This window comes from Cenococcum geophilum, assembly GCF_001692895.1.
Source record: "Cenococcum geophilum 1.58 unplaced genomic scaffold K441scaffold_7, whole genome shotgun sequence".
Taxonomy (NCBI): Eukaryota; Fungi; Ascomycota; class Dothideomycetes; order Gloniales; family Gloniaceae; genus Cenococcum; species Cenococcum geophilum.
In genome coordinates this window covers 778,325-795,404 of record NW_027137565.1, presented here as the reverse complement: position 1 = coordinate 795,404, position 17,080 = coordinate 778,325, and the positions used below count along the sequence as shown (strand labels likewise).

Genomic DNA, 17,080 nt, shown 5'->3' with positions numbered 1-17,080 from the left:
CTAGCTAAAAATCGCGTCTAAGCTCGCTGAGGTAAGCAAACTAAGCTATTTCCTACTGCCTTAGAACAAAATTAACAGCTATTAAATACTCTGGCGAAGCCTTTAAAGCATACGTCTATTATAGAAACCTAGAAGGAGAAGATGTTACCTTTTACAGAGTATCTAATATAGCATTTGCGGACGATAAGGAGACTAGACGGAGCTCTTAGGGGTACCTATTTATACTATTTGGAGGACTAATTAATTGGAAAGCTACCTTATAACAATCGGTTACTCGTTTAACTACTAAAGTGGAGCTTCTCTCCCTATCTACTGCTGCCGTTAAAATTATCTGGTGGTAATGATTCTTTAAGGCAATAGGCTTTAACTTAGAACGCGATTTTACCGTGCTCTACAACAATATGCAGACTGTACAACTCCTAAGACAGGATATACCAAAGCTTGACACTAAGCTTCGACATATCAACGTTTACTAGTACTGGCTGAGGCAGGAAGTCTAAGACAAAAAGATTGACGTCTAATGGGTCCTTATAGATAAGATGCCTGCTAACGGCCTTACCAAGATCCTACCTCGTCAAAAGCACGAAGCTTGGATAAAGTAATTGAATTTGGTGGATATTTGACATTAGATTAATTGATTCCATTCGTAATGTCCGCGATATCCGCAATATCCGCGATATTCGCAATAATGCCATTTTAATTACCCTACCCTTTGCTACTCTTAAATTGTATCTAAATTTCCTATTTTGGTATAGCTTCTGACCTTATTTTATGTTCTATAGCTTTAACTACATCGTTAAATCTGGGGGGGTGTGTAACCGACTACCGACACTGTGCTGAGACACAAGATCACCGCTTGGAAGGCTCCAAGACAGCGTCAACGCCACCCTATATATTGATTGCAGATCAATATTGCTTGCAGATCACTGTTCCCATTTCAGTTACCTATTACCCCGTCATGTCTTATTACCTCCACCTTCTTCGTGTATATATAGAGACTTTAGAGCTACATTCACAATCAAGTCGTTCATTCAATTCTTCGCACTGCAAAGCTTACAGCAACGATTCTTGTCTTTCGATTTGGTCCACTGAGACTTATGTCTGGATAGCCTTGATACTTGTCGACCCACCCATCAGGGACGAATACCTCCCCAATGGAGACCAAGACACCAGCACCAACTACGTCGAATTCTATCCAAACCATTTCTGGGAGGCTATGAGGATTTTCTCGACCCGCCGTCCATCTTCTCTGACACGGATTCTTCATCCAGTCCCAAGCGTCAGGGCCTCCTTCAAGATCTCCTATATTACTTGGCCCAAGACGCGTCACCATGCCTGAATCCCCAAAATCCCACGCCCACATCCCTCTCTTACTACCCCCTCAAAATAGTCGCCGCAGAATGGGTCAAATATTGCAGAAAATCCGCGCTATCGTTCGCCTACTACGATCACGGATGATGGCGGAGTCTACACAGGACTGTATTATCGCGCTCATTGAGGATTTCGAGCACATCGCTGTGAATATGGAAGACGCCGGTTGCCGACTTGAGAGCATGTTACCAATCGTCACATCTCTAGTTCAGATCGTCGATACCAGACGGTCATTCGCAGAGACGGCCAATATCAGCCGCTTAACGATTTTGGCCCCGATTTTTGTCCCCTTGAGTTTCGTAGGATAATGCGCCGGGACATAAGTACTTTTGGGTGTATTTCGTTATTGCTGTGTCGGTTACTGCGGTTGTTTATCTTATTGCTCGTCCGCCGAGCAAGGAGCTTAAGATTTTGTTTGAGAAGTTCAAACTGGGGAGGAAACGGCTGGATACTGTTGAGTAAGTGCGATCTGGGACTTTGTTGTACAAGGAATCGCAGGTCTGATGGGGCTTCAGCGAATGGTGAAGGGGCTATAGTACCTGTTGGTAGGGGGGGGTAATAATGATGTTTATTCCGCCCGGAGGCACTAAGCCTAAAGGGCACTAGTACTATATTACATATTTTCGCTCCTTTTAGTCTCGCCATATTCTCATACAAGCCCGTATATATACCTTACTTAGTACTCCCTAGTGTTACTAATACCTTATTCTGCGAGATCTCGTGGGTGGTTAGTAGTCTTGGGGGGCTGTTCCTCTAAGTGTTTATTGTCCTATCTTCGGCGATTAAAGCGAGATCTGCTGGTGGTATGAAGGGTGCGTGGTATGGGTTGGTCGAAGTGTGAGGGGGGGGGGGGGTTTAACTGTGGTGGGGCGGGTTATTAATCTGGTTCTACCTTAAGTCGTCTGGTGGCTATTGCATATTTTACTATTATTTGGACCACGTTTACGTTTAGTGTCTACTATCTAGGGTCAAATGGCGCCTTGCCCCTAAGGTAGAAGGATAAGCTGCCTTGTCTTATATCTGTTTGCTATAGTATTTATTCTTAATACGCTGTCCATTTTATATACCTAAAGAGGAAATATTTTACTGTTTCTCTTACTTATCCGCAGTTATATTAATCTAATTCTGCCGCTCTAATCCGGTGTAGATATCTATTAAGTTATATTATTCCCGTCCGTAGTTAGGCTAACACGTTTACCTCTTTTTACTTAAGGGAGTTATATAGCCTACGGGTATATTTACCTAGTAGCGCTATATTTATTTTTCTTAAGTACCTTCCTACTCCTTCTGGTAGTATTTTCCTACCCCACTATCTTGCTCTTGCTATATTAATTATTATAGCCTTAGCCTGGTGTTGTTGTCCTTGTAATAGGCGTCCTTATATAGTAGCCCGCCGTACTGCTTTTTTTGCCTTCTTGCCTAGTGCGAACTCTTTTTATATTAGGACCTATGCTATAAGGACGCGGTTGCTTCTTTGCTTTAGCGTACGGGTTATATTATAAATTTATATAATACTTATTTGGCTGGACTAGTGCTTAGGTTAGCTAAGCGCTAGTAGTGCCGCCTAATTACTAGTAAATATAGTAATCTGTCTCCCCTATAGATCCGGTAGTAAGCGTCTTATCACCAATAATATTACTATTAGTTTAGCCGTATATAGGTTCTGTTCTGCTCTTAGTCCTAGTGTGGTTAAGTATATAACCGCTTCCCTGTTTGGTGTATTGCTAAGGGTATTATAGATAATACCTCCTATTCCTACTATGCCTCTCCTCCCGGACGAGCTTGTTGCGATCTATATACCTTAAACGGAGTTAGCGGCTTTAGTTGCCCTATCTTTATCTGGGTTAATGCTTATAGGTAGTCGGTCCTCCTATAGTGGTACTATATAGGGTTAAATAACCTCCATCTTATCTGTTAGTGTATGTCAGTGTATGTAGGCTATCTTCTATAGTAGGGACGTAAACCTTTAGAGCACCTTCGTGCGGAGCCTTAAGAGTGGGTTCGTTTTATATAGCGTGTAGAGGTTAACCTATAGCTTAGTGGCCCTCTCTAAATGCCGCTCGCGTACTAACTATATGCTTGCTTCGGCTTCCCTAATAACTGTAGCTACTATACAGAAAGTTCCTATAATTACCTGCGCTCTAATTCTTTATACCCTATTTATTACGGCTATAGCGGAACCCCTATAGACGTGCATCTAGATGTTTAAGGCGTAGTCTACTACTAGCGCTACCGTTGCCCCGAATAGCTGTCTTATGGTTAAGGGGGATACCATCTAGAGTCTCTTTAGTGCTATAGCTGCGATAAGGCCCTTAGTGGCTGCTTTTACGATATATTACTTATACCAAAGCTCCGCATCTATAACTACCCCTAAAATCTTAGCTATATGCCTTAGTATAACTGTTTTTCCCTTAATTATAAACGGGGTAGTATTAGTCCGCTCCGCGTTTCTTATAAAGTGCACTAATATAGTCTTTTCTCCTTTAAACGTTGCGCCGCTTTGTTTCTCCCAGTCTATTACTCTATTAATAATAGCCTAAATACCTTTACAGTTTGCTGCTACTAATAGTCCTATAACCTATATATTATAGTCGTCTACAAACGCCATTAAGCCTCTATTTGCATTAAGCCGGTACTAGACTAGGTTAGCGTTAAAAAAGAGGAATAGTATTAGTGAAAGCGGCGATCCTTATGGTAGTCCTACTTATAGTAACTATTGCTGGTTAGAGGTATGGCCGTTAACTAAGATAGTCGCCGTATAATTAGAGCAGAATATATTAATCCACCGCACTAGCACCAGCGGTATACCTCTTGCTATAAGCCTCTATAATAGCCTCTCTTTATATACTCCGTTATATGCCCCTTTTATGTTAAAGCTAATAAGGCTAAGCACCTTCCTAAACCTCTATACGTTGTATATATGTTCTTATAGTAGCAGCAGCGCCTATTTAGTAGAGCGCTTTTTCCTCGCCCTAAAGTAATTTATAGGTAGTAGTCTAAAGGTTTCCACTGCGTGTAATATTCTCTCGGCAACCATAGACTCTAGCACCTTGCCTAACGTAGAAAGCAAAGAGATAGGCCTCTATGCCCTTGCCTTTGTATAGTCTCCTTTATTTGGCTTCTTAAGCAGTATAATCTTAGCATTTCTCCATTGGCTGGGAAGGTTACCCTTATTTAGTGAGGTCTAAAAGAGGAGCAGGACCCTATCTTTTATTACTAGCCATATCTGCCTCCACACTATCGCTAGTAGGCCGTCGTCCCCTGGCGCTTTTTATGGCTTTACTGTAAATATCTTCCGTTCTACCTCTTCCATTATAAAACGCGGCATTGGTATTAGCGTTTATTAGGGCCGTGGGCCCTCGTCCTCTATTCCTGCTAGCAGCGGGGGAAAGAACGTGGTTAATAGCTCCGCTGCTTACTTATCTTTTCCTTCTGTAGTAGATCTATTTGTCCTTATTAGTGGTGGTATCTTATTAAACGCTAAGTTACTGCTTGGGTTAAGGTATTTTACTACTTGCCAAATATTTACGTTATCGACCAGGAAGTTATTCTAGTATGTCCTTTTCTATTTCCGTATTACATCGTGGTATTTCTTTAAGGCCTCCTTTGCTTATTACTCTAGTTCTAGTAATATTTAACCCGCTTAGCGTTGGTTCTTTGCCCAGTTCCTCTAGTAAGTGTATACCCGGCGGAGCTTTATAAGGTCTATTATCTACTACCTTTTTACGTATAGTAATGGTTTAGCTTTTAGAGTTAATGCGTGTACTACCTTTAGTACTATATCTATAAGCCGGTCTGTTTACTACTGCACTCTACCACCTACTAGGATTATATAAAGGGCGGTGGTAATCCTGTTCCTAATTTTATTCTATAGTACGTTTTTAAAAAGCATTCTCTGTTCTATAGCGCGTTTAGGGACCGCAATGTTGAATATTGTCTTAATTACCCTATAATTAGATCCGTGTTCTGTCCCATATACTATATACTTTACCATCATAGATACTAGCTCGTCTAATGCTAGGATTAGGTTAATTATTATCTCGCAGTTACTATTTTGCCATATTTTTGTACCCCTAGGTAGCAGGCTACGCAGGGAGTGATCTCCTATAAGGTTAATAATTGGGTTAGCTTCTCCCTATCTCGCCAGCAAGACGTTATTTTCTCCCTATAGCTGGTCGTGCCGATTAAAGTCTCCTATAAGTATTATATCGGTTTATATCCCTATCTTGTTCTATATTTCCTAAATTAATTAGTATAGTTTGCTAGTTATGTCCTATAGTGCCTCTATGTTCTTTCCCTTAACGTATACTAATACTACCAGTACTGATTGGTCGGGAAGGCGTAGCACCGCCGCGGTAAGATCTGTTAATTGTACTGGCACCTATTCGGCCTTAATATCTTTTTAAATCTATAATATACTCTATACCGCCCACCTCTCTTTGCGCTAGACTATAGGTATTACCTTAGTCCAATTTAAGTGTTTTATGGGGACAGTTACAACTATATTATTTGTTTTCTATGCGTACGGCTCTAATATTACTAACACTCTAAAGTCTTTCAGTTGTTCATCGTTTATTAGGCTCTGCTATACTATACTCTATTTTCGGATATTTAGTTAAAGTACCTAAAGTATCTTATACATAGCGGGTAGGATAAAGCACTCGGCAATTTTTACTAAATAATTTATATGGTCCTCCGCATGGTATATATTTTAGGATCTATCCTTAGCAGTTGTTATAATAATGTCCTTCTTAAGCGCATCTAGTATATACTTGCGGTCTTATATATACAAAAGCTTTATGTCCTAGTGTCTAACACCAGTAGCATTGCGTTAGGCCACTTTTAGGTTTATAGGTTCTAACGTAGGCTAATTCCCCTATGATATAAAAGTATTGGTCCTACAGCAACCGTACTGCCTTACTACTTTTAGTAACGTATACCACCATTAAACTATATGCCTTTCCTGTGCCTTTTCTACTAAGCTACTCTATCTGGGCTATATATATATTATTCTCTTTTCCTAGCACCTCTACTACTTTATCTTAAATCTTTCCTTCCTAGTTAAGAACTACTGTTTAATTAGCGTTGTTAATTTTTACTAGGTAGAGCTGGTCTTGTAGTACCTAAATACTAGGTGCTAAGGTCTTCTAGGCCGCTTCTTTTATACGTTAGAGCTTGGTATTATTCCTATAAGTTATCCTAATGCGTACGGGGTTCCTAGGGTCTTTAATTACTACTACACAACGCTAGCTCTCGTGGCCTTCCGTTATATATATACTACTTTTAATTACTTACCTAATTACCCCCAGTTATACTTCGTTCTTATTTTCCTCTTTAACTCTAGATATATTAACTATATAGTATAGCGTATTAGTAATAGCTAATGGCATAGTATTCCTTAACGGAAAGGACGTTAGGTTGCTTAGTTAACTGCTTAGCGGCGTATAGGCAACATCCGCATATAACGGAGCCGCGCTTAGTAGTGCTTAAGTGTTTAATAATTGGGTCTAGATTACCTTTATCTTCTCTATAACCTTAGCTCTAAGCGCGTTAATCTACTCTATAAACATTTTAGTAATAACTTTAATTTAGTTCGCTTATGCCTCTTTCTGCTGCTCTAATACCCCTAGTAGTAACATAACTAGGTTAGTTAGCACCTTAATCTGTATATTTAATGTTATATTTGTCCTCTTAGTTATTAATTAGTTTGCTGTAGTGGCTATTATTACTAGCTGCTCTATTCTCTTTTTAGCCATTACGCGGTTTCTTATTAACCCTATTTAATCCTTAGGGCGTAGTTTTTTCCCTATGCGCTTCGGTTGTGGTGCACTAGGGGCTACTACTGCTACATGAACCGTATCTTCTGTATTGCTCTCGTAACTATCATTTTTAAGGGCCTTAGTTATCTTGGCGCGTTCCTAACGCGATTAACGCGTCGAGCCTCCTTCCACCTCTGCCGTTTCCATCTTCCCTTTCTCAACTTGGGTACTGCGTGCTAGGGGGTGTTATTTAAAGATAAGGTTCAAGTCTCCCAAGGGCTTAATATCACGTCCCTCTCGTGCGATGGGGTAGGGGGGGGGTACTTGGGCAGTCTCTTTGAGCTTAGCGACGTGTCACGTGACAGCGCGCGGGCCATCTTGTAGATATCTTCTCAGGCGATTAAGCCCCTGAGATTCTTCCTTATAGAGTATCATATGTATCATTCCATCAGCCTGCTCAGTGCCCTGATAGTACCTATAGGATGGTCAGGTGTTTCATCCTGTATGTCTTATACGTTATTTCTCATGCGAAGGAATCGGCGAAAGGCGTCAAGATCTCGCAGGAGTTCGGGACGGAAGACTTTCGTGGCATTCGGGATGAAGGCTCTAAATTCTTGGTATTGTGCATTATTAGTGGCGGCATTTGGTTCAGAAGATGTGATAACAGCATAGGTTATGCTTAAGGCTCGGATTGACCGAAAATCTAATAGCGAATGGTGACATGGCAATGGCGTAGCTGTAGGATGGGTGGATACGCTGGATTTGGAGGGATTTGCCGCACGCTTATGTACTGTCAAAAAGTGTTAGCTGAAGCTGGCCCTGCAAGAGCGAAGTTGACCCGTTGTCGCAGGAAGTGTCGCCAAACTCCATAAATGGCCGTTCATCCTTCGTTCGATGCCTATGTCTTCCCAGTGCTGAATGCATGGTCTGTAACCTCAGCGGCGGAAACGGATGTTGGACCCTGATCTTGCCCAAGATCGCTTGCGTCCGTCTGAATATTGGGATTCCGCGTACGAACTGGTGCGGTTGACGATGCTTTCGAAGTTGAGTTGACAACGGACAGAGCTGTTTGCGGGCATTCTAGGTGTTAACACTAAGGTTTGTATACAATTGCCCTAGAAGGGAAAGAACCGAGACAATGCATGTGAAAAAGAGCTTGAAGAATGTAGGTGTGAAGAGGACTGGCGTTGATCTCCGACTCTACCATACAAACTTTCTATGGGTGGTGGGGTTTTTGGTGCCAAGTGGGTCTTTTCCCGAAAAACCTCAACTGCACAGCAGCTCGTCAAACACCAAGTAATCCCACCCTCAACGCTTCACATTCACTCCATTACTGTCATCTACATTTATAATCAAGTCTACATCCTCTCATAATACATAAAAGCGTATCTACAGGCGCCACAGCCACCATCCTGCGGCGGATCAGCCGGCAACCGAATGGGACTAAGTTGTACTGTGACACAACGGATATCCGCCTTGCAGCAGCACCACACATCCATCGACCGACTCGTAAGTCCTCATTATCCCTAAGCAAGTGTCCATTGTCCGCCTGCGACTTCAAATTGACGATAGATGGATCGGACGACGCTGCTGACGCCCCGGCAGAGCTTACAACGTACAGCAGCCTCTTGCCAGCAACGTGAAGACCCTACATTACTCCCTCTACAACATCCTGATTGCTCGCATCGATCGTGGGAGGCCGCATATTGTGAGGATCATGAACCGTGATTCCGACGAAGCCAAGATAGACGCGAGGGCAGCAACAAGCCTGTACCCAACATCAAAGCTGAAGGAAGGTAGGTCATGACTTTCCTCATATCCGAATTGAGTAATCCCTGTGACAGTGAGTGAGTAGCATCTAACTATTAAAGAGGCTACAGTAGACTCTTTACCTGAACTGCTAAGAAGCTGAGTGAATGAAAGCTACTTCCCTTTACAGCAGAACAATTCTGGAGTTAAGCTGACACATACTTCACTTTAACAGTTGATGTGAGTGGAGAGGATACAAAAATAGTTGCCAATATCTTCAGAAGACGGCAAGCGGATGAAAAGTCATTGGCCTACCATTGGGTTGCTCATTTCTTGCAACAAGAAGGGGTCCAGGATCATGATATGAAAGATGCGTCGGCCAGGCTCATGAAAAGGCTTGAGAGCGAATTGAAGGAGAAGTTGGTCAGCGGCGCTATTAAGGGAGGCTCATTAGATGGCCAGGTGAGGGACTATTTAAAAAGTCCTGAAGGTAGAAGCTTTCGTGAGTAACATGAACCCAATATTGAATGGTCTGGGCTGCGGTGGCCGGATTAGACTAACTATAACAGTTAACATATGGTTGCAGCCAAGCACCCCAGTGAAGGGCGAAGTACCTTCCCGCTTAACGCCGGTTACGCCGCTAAATGTCGCTGTTAACGAAGAGATACATCCAAACTACCAAGATAACTTTGTTGAGAGGCGCGATAAACAGGTCCCAGAGGTTGAAGAACCTAATCCAGAAGCTAAGCCAGTCTCTCAGGTGCTACCGCGTGACGAAGTCCAGGTGTTGCCAGCCCAGGCAGAAGGCGTCAAAGGCATCCAAGGCTCCAACCAGCCTAGGGTCAGGCGTGTCAGTACCAGTGCCAGACACCCCGAAGGCAGTGATGACATAGTTGATGCGCGTAGACGGCACACGATATCGAGCCTTTCGGACTGGCCCGAATATTGGACCTCTGAGGAATTTAATGACTATCTGAAGAAGGCGAATAGTGTATGGAAAGAGTCTGGGTGATTTAACGTCGTTGGGGAGGCGGTTCAGAACAGTTGGCAGGGGGGTGGCGAGGTTAGTGTGGAAAGTAGGGGACGGTGGATGGGAATATAGGTGACGTTCGTGAGGGAAGACGGAGTATATAGTTTGAGGTCGCTAGATTCAGCATCTTCGTAATGAGAATCGAATGGTATTATTTTTTACTAGTGGAGTGGCACCGGAGAGAGGAGTATAACGTAATAGGACTGGAAGCCGGCAGGACGAGCTCACCTATGTGTTAGGAGAGATGATCATTGCTATCAACAGACAGAGGGAGACGGACGTTCAGAGCGGGTAGGAATAGTGTTGAGCCTGGGGCTATGGATTAAGTTGAGCGGGATGGCGAAGTGTATGCGACCCGGAGCAGGTGCAGGCTGAAGTAGAAAGCTGAAGTTTGACAACCTACAGGGCGGAGAAGCAACGTTTAACCCCATCGTTCTAGCGAGCTATGATTGGTTATTCATCTTTTGCCGCTCTTGGTAATGCCTGCCGCATCCTTCGGTAGGAAAGATGATTGGTTATTAACTTTTATCGCTCTTGGCAACTTTTGTCGCATCCTTTGGCAGGAAAGACGATTGGTTAACCCAATCCAGACTTACTGGAAACCCGACGCTACGGGACAGGATGAACCGATATGAGACCCCACCTAAGCATGAGATAATATAGCGGGAAGTGCGTCGCGCCCAATCCGAGTTGGGCTTGGAGCCTTGTCTTTTACCTTTCACAAGATGCAGCTAGGGCGCAGACATAGACAGTCTGCAGCGCATCGAAATTGTGCCCTCCTTCCAGCAGGTGTTAGATGATCAATGCCAGAATTCTGATACGGAGCGCCGCCATCGCGCTAACTTCCTCACCATTCAGAAAGCATAATGCGGTCCAGGAAGAGTGGCAGGTTGCCTGCCTTGTCATCGCTCCCAGCGGGTTTGCTGTCATGGAGTGATGCACGCCCCATGTGACGAAGTGGTACACCATTTACAAAAAGGGTGTGGCCGGTTATCTCAGTTGACTCAGACCCTCGGAGAGAAAATCCACCTCACCTCTTGCAAACTCCTGAGCCAATCAGCGGCTGGCACCGCCACATCTCTGTAACCCCTGTGACTCCTGCAAACTCCTAAGCCAATTAGCGACCGGCGCCGTACGCCGCAGGCGTTAGTGCTTGCGCTAGCTTTAGCAGCCAATTATAGGGCACTGAGGTGGATTCCTCTCCGAGGGTCTGAGGGAAAATGGGCGCGATTTGTAAAGGTAGACCAGCCTGCCTAGTAGACGACAGTTGTATCGCCTTTAACGCGGTATATCGCCCCCTAATACACCACTACTTAACTCGCCGATACCTCCATTTAAAAGCCCTTCTCTCGCTCTACAGAATCCATCCGCAATAGAGCCTGATTGTCCCCCTAATGTCTCTACAAACGTCCGTACGAACGCCTACACGAACGCCTGCACAAACGCCTGCACGAACGCCTACACGAACGCCTGCACGAACGCCTGCACGAACGCCTACACGAACGCCTATACAAAGCCGTTTATAAGGCCTTCAAAAACAAGCCCAAATACAAGTTCTATATACTAGGAAGACTACAATCTGCACGAACGTTAGTACGAACGCCCATATAATCAATTGATTGATCGATCGATTGCCTACACGAACGCCCATACAAACGTCCATACAATTGATCAATCAATTAATCGCCCCACGAACGCCCGTACGAACGTCCAAACAATTGCCCATACAATCGTCTCTACGAACGTCTGCACGATCGCCCGTACGAACGTCTGCACGTCTGCACATCTACACGTCTGCATGCCTGCACGTGGCTCTGCACGTGGCTCTGCACGAACCTCTGCTCGAACCTCTGCTCGAACCTCTGCTCGAACCTCTGCACGAAGCTCTGCTCGAAGCTCTGCACGAAGCTCCGCTCGAAGCTCTATACGAGCCTCTGCCTAAAGCTTCCCCCCTGCTGCAAAGCAAATCTATACCTACTAGTATAGGTATAGTATAATTAGGTGAGCTGTTTGTAATAGAGTATAAGAGGCACCTCCGTGAATTTGGAAGGAAATGGAGTGGTGGTGGTGGAGTACGACTGCTGTTTCGATGTAGCTGGCGGAAAGGGACCAGTTTCAAAAATGCGTCTTCGAACTTTAAGGCTGTATCTCGCCCCCTAATACAGTAGTTAGCTAATTGTAATTATTATAATTATATAAAAGAAGAGATTACAATTCAAATGCATCGCGCACTAAGACCATAGCTGGTATATTCACGCTGCCAGAGTTGTTTAAAATTAACGCACGTTGGAAAAAGGACCCAGTTTACACCAAACGCACGCCCATAATAGGGGGGTTTCGATGGAACGATATATTCGTTCGATATTTAGTGTAAGCAAGTCGAAACGAGCGATCGACACGTACTAGCAGTATTTAGTTAGTCATTCAAAATATCGAACTTGGTTCTTGGCAAATATTATACGAAACGATGTTATATAACATTAAAATCTTTAACTATTTACACGTTTTAATCGAGCGCTCTAAATAGCCTTATATTTTCCACACTTTGCCTTTACCACTATGCCTTTTAATCTTATACGTGATGTCGAATCTACCGTTGATATAGTAGAGCAGCTGTACCGCGCGTACGTCGCTGTCTCGGTCGCGTCAAGCTAGCCTTTATAACCACCTAATTTTATCTACTAAACTATTAATAAAGCTATTCAGAGCGAAGCTTGTGTAGAGGACAGGCTAAGACATTGCGATAAGTTACTAAATTCAAGCGGAAGTAAGGAAGGCGGCTAAAAGAAGAGGTTATATATAGGGAAGGCGGAAAAGAAGGCTCTAGCTCTACTAGCCGCGAATATCTATTAAGCTAAGCTTCGCCCTTAAGGAAAGGATAAATTCTAGAGAATCCTTATAAGGAAACGCGTTAAAGAAGGAGGCCTAAAGCATAACTTCTATTTACTTAAGGCCCTATTTAACGCGCTTATAAGTAAAAGAAAGAAGGAAGTTAAGGAGGACAATACTTCCGGTAGAGAGATTTGCTATAGTAAGTTCTTTACCCACCTTAATCTCCTTATTAAATAAATTAATATTATTTTATAACCTTTTAAGAAGACTTAATAGGCCTAACAACGGGCGGCTTAAAGAGAGATAATTTGGACGAATTTTATACGGAATCTAGGCGATAAATGGCGTATAGATAAGGCTCTATTTAACTATAAGGACAAAAATACCAAATCTACTTATAGAGTTAGTAAAAGAGGCGAAATGTTTAGCCGTAGTAGAGCCTCTAGTTCGTCTACTTATAGCAGTTAGAAGGGACACCGGAACGCTATAATAACGTCCTATACAGTAGATAATCTAGCTGCAGCTGTTACGGACGCCTTAAGTACGATGTTACGACTACTTGGGGAAGAGTCGGAAGAAGCTAGTTGGTTAATATAAGCACGGTCCAGGATGGAGCCGATAGAGCTATATGACGAGGAATGGTAACTAAGGTCACATAATATAATCTATATAATCTATATAATCTACATAATCCGCAATAGAGCAGATAGAGTATACGTTTATTACATATAAGAAGGATTTTATAGGAGTACGGTTGTGTATTTAAGGACCCTTAGTCCCTACCTAGATAGTTCCTTCCTTATAGTGATTCTTAGAATATAATTGGAGTTAATCTATTAGGCAACCACTCCACCAGTTGTTATTACGTTGTTAACTATTATCTTTGTATTTCCTATACACCTAGCCTATTAACGAGCCTATCGTAGTTCCTGCTATAAGGTTCCGTTATATAATTACTACTACGGTTATAGTATTAAACACAGTAAGTTAAATAATATGCCACCAAAAGCAGCTACTATAACGCTATTAACGGCGGCAACTACTTTGAGGTTAGGTAACGATACTAGTATAGCAGACACTAACTTATAGTAACCTATAACGGTCGGACAACTATAAGAAATAGTTGACTAGTTAATAGAAAATAATGTAACGTTGGAAAATAGGATTAACGGGATAGGCGCAGTAAAGGTTAAGTTACCATTAATTAAAAAATTCTTAGGAGAGAAGTTAAAGCTTAAAGGATTCCTTACGCAAATGCACTTTAAAGTTACATAAGAAGGAGTAAAGCTGGTAATACCTATGGATTAAATAGCGTATGTGGGATTGTTCTTAATAGGAAGAGCACTTAAATGGTTTAAGCCTTACCTTACGGAAATCTAGGTAAATGGAATAACGACTATAAACTAAGAGGTACGGTTTATGTTCTTAGGCTAGAATGGATTTATAGAGCGACTTATATAAATATTTAGAGACTTAGAGGCGGTGACTATAGCGGAAAGAAAACTTTAAGATATTATATAATAAACCTTAGTAATTAAATATATAATGCAGTTCCAGACGTTAGCGACGTAAGTAGAGTGAAATAATAGGGCGCTTATAGCACAGTATAAATAGGGACTTAAGGCTAAAGTCTAGGACGCGATTATCCTAATAGAAGATGCGAATACCCTAAGGGAACTAATAGATTAAGCGATTAAGATTAATAATTAGATCTACTAAAGGGAATAGGCTAAGAGAGGTTAGGATAGAGTTTTATAGTTATATAAGGCGCAGAGTATGTAATAACTAAAGCTAAGTTAAAAACTATAGTATGGCGCAGAGCTAATGGACCTAAGTAGTACTAAAAAAGCCTATAAGAGATGGAGTAAATAACTATAGAAACCTAGAGGATAAGGATTAAGTAATTAGAGGTCTAGGGAGCAGAGGCTAAACTAGGGATCTTAATAGCAGAAGACGTTTAGGCGGACTCTATAGCAAGAAAAATGGTTTAAAGAAGGAGCTTATATAAATTATGGAAAATAGGGTTATTATATTAGAGACTATAGAGGTAGGTAGAGTTACCACGTAGTAAAAGGGATAAGACTAGTAGACGACATATACGTATAGAGGGACGATAATGTGCTATAAGGAATAAAAGAATGTTTAATTAAAAGTTTTGCGTTTTATTATAATAATATATACCGAATTTATAAGAACGCTAAGTATAGCGTAAGCTATTAGCTATAGGAGCTATATTTAGCAGAATACAAAGGAACTAATAAACTAGCTCGCAGATCGGACATTAAGGACGATGAATTCAACAAAGGTAAAGCATTTTATAACGATAAGGCAATAGAAGCGGTTTATTGGGAACGCGTAGCTATTGGAGATGTTACACTAGAGGTAGAGGATAATTCCACTATAGAATAGGGAACATTAGTAGGGATTAAGACCCTACTAGACACGATATCTATCGCTTTATAAGACATAAGAGAAGTAGAATAGCGAGCCACTTCGGCACTTAATAAAGGCAAAAGGCTAAAAACTTAAGACTCTTAAGACGAGATGCGAGACGACTAAGATTCTCAAGACAAGATAAGGTAAGCTTAAGGACCTATAATAGACAATAACTGATAGAGCAGAGTAACGGCTTAGTTTAGTAATATACGAATAAGCTTAGGATAAAGTTTCCTAAAGGTATAAGACTCTTAAGATAAGATAAGTAAGATTTAAGACTCTTAAGATAAGATAAGAACACTAAGTAAGCCTAGTTGGACTAAGGCTGGAGCTAAGCTTAAGTTAAAAGTAAGCTTAGGATTAAAGAATCTAAGGGACTAAAGATTTAGAGTATAAATAAGGGAACCTATAAATAAGAGGTAAGAGGCTTCTTTATAGATTAGAGAATCTATAGCGTAAATAGTGATTAGACTAGGAGATAGATATATAAACCTAGAAGACTTACTAGGAGAACATAGTGTTCGGCCTAAAGATCGAAAAGTCAATACCAGGATTAAGAAGTAAGACAACTTTAAGGATTAATCTGTAAGACGTAAACCAAAAGAAACTATAGAAGAGTTTAGGCAAAGAATTATCGTATAGTAAGAATAGAAACTAGATAAGAGATCTAGTATATTAGGACGTATAAGGAATAGAGCGCCAGTACGAAGAATTACTAATTAGCTAAGAACAGGCATACTAAGAGCTAAGTAGCTTACTAAACTAGAAAACGAAGAGGATTTAGGAATTCCTACTAGGTTTAAAGAACGACATATAAAGGGCTGTTACGACGTAGTAATAAGAAGATACTTCCTTACGGACAAGCCGTATACACTCTAGTAGCTATACTAAAGGTAGTATAGGCAGCGATATAACGATAAGTAGGAAGATTTTTATATATAGTTAGATAAAAAAGTTATCTAGGACTACCCAATTATAGAAAAGGCCATAAGTTATATTAAAGGAGTCTTAATTATAATGTTAAAGGATTTAGAGAAACGATCAGAGAACTAGAGAAGTAAGAGGCGCATTTTAGTACCTATAAATAAAGTTATAACGTTTAGATTAGTATAATAAAGGTTTAAACTTAAGGATAAAGATAAGTTAAGAGTTAACCTAAAGCACCCGGCATACTATATGCTATTATGGATTGTATATATAGATAACATATATAATATGCATAAGAATCCAAAGGAAAAGAATTGGAAATACCCTATAAGGATATACTAGATAATAGATAAGCGATAGTATAGGAATGCTAAATATATATACGGATGGCATCTAGCAGAGGTCTAAGAGGAAGGAAATTTAATACTTTAACCAGGAAGATTCCTTATAGAAGAATGCTTAAATAGACAATAGTAGTGGAAATGCCTAGAGAATACGTGTCTATAGTATATAGAAGATAAAAAGTAAACTAGGTATTAGCTAAAGAGTAAGCTAAGTGTAATAGGATTAAGCAGCTAATAGTTAGGAAAAGTAGAGGCCTACGGGACTAGAGGGAGCTAGTGGTAGAGCCTTAGACCCTTAAAGGAATTTAAGGACAACACCTAAATTTATAAATTAAATAGTAAGATTAGTAGTTCGAAGCGCTAATAGATAGTAAAGCAACGCGAAACCATATCTTACTAGTAGTAGTTAAGAGAATAGGTTTACCTTATAGACAGAAGAAGTAATCTTACCTATTAGTTATAATTTTAGGAGATCTAATAGCCTATAGAGGAGGGATCATTAACCTTAAAATAGGACCTATTTAGATAACTATTAAAGGGAAACAAATTAAGATATCTTTTAATATCCTACTATTAGGACGGGATAAGGCAGTATTAGGGATGCCTTAGTTATAAGAATACAATCTAAGGAT

General features: G+C 41.2%; 4 protein-coding genes across 4 annotated transcripts; all 4 read left to right on the top strand.

Annotated features, from left to right (window-relative positions):
* Positions 1-777: 777 nt before the first annotated feature.
* Positions 778-1,481, top strand: K441DRAFT_316964 (uncharacterized protein). The gene has a single exon (XM_067641144.1). The coding sequence runs from the start codon at positions 959-961 to the stop codon at positions 1,337-1,339; it is 381 nt and encodes a 126-aa protein (XP_067507753.1). The 5' UTR covers positions 778-958; the 3' UTR covers positions 1,340-1,481.
* On the top strand, positions 1,043-1,972 carry K441DRAFT_654269 (uncharacterized protein; the record flags this gene model as incomplete). The annotated part of the gene is made up of 1 exon (XM_067647667.1): positions 1,043-1,972. A coding segment is annotated over exon 1 (343 nt), but the record flags the coding sequence as incomplete, so codon positions are not given.
* Positions 1,973-8,402: 6,430 nt separating this feature from the next.
* K441DRAFT_654267 (uncharacterized protein) lies at positions 8,403-8,968 on the top strand. The gene has a single exon (XM_067647666.1). The coding sequence runs from the start codon at positions 8,703-8,705 to the stop codon at positions 8,856-8,858; it is 156 nt and encodes a 51-aa protein (XP_067507751.1). The 5' UTR covers positions 8,403-8,702; the 3' UTR covers positions 8,859-8,968.
* An 82-nt stretch (positions 8,969-9,050) lies between these two features.
* K441DRAFT_316869 (uncharacterized protein) lies at positions 9,051-10,029 on the top strand. Its single transcript, XM_067641143.1, has 2 exons — positions 9,051-9,381; positions 9,449-10,029. Exons 1-2 carry the CDS (start codon positions 9,243-9,245, stop codon positions 9,889-9,891), a joined length of 582 nt encoding a protein of 193 aa, XP_067507750.1. The 5' UTR covers positions 9,051-9,242; the 3' UTR covers positions 9,892-10,029.
* The last annotated feature ends 7,051 nt before the right edge of the window (positions 10,030-17,080 follow it).

Bases quoted from the DNA above. Each gene is read 5' to 3' on its own strand.
- K441DRAFT_316964 (XM_067641144.1), top strand. From the start codon at position 959: ATGTCTTATTACCTCCACCTTCTTCGTGTATATATAGAGACTTTAGAG.
- K441DRAFT_654267 (XM_067647666.1), top strand. From the start codon at position 8,703: ATGGATCGGACGACGCTGCTGACGCCCCGGCAGAGCTTACAACGTACA.
- K441DRAFT_316869 (XM_067641143.1), top strand. From the start codon at position 9,243: ATGAAAGATGCGTCGGCCAGGCTCATGAAAAGGCTTGAGAGCGAATTG. The intron at 9,382-9,448 runs GTGAGTAACATG...TAACTATAACAG, and splicing joins TCCTGAAGGTAGAAGCTTTC to TTAACATATGGTTGCAGCCA.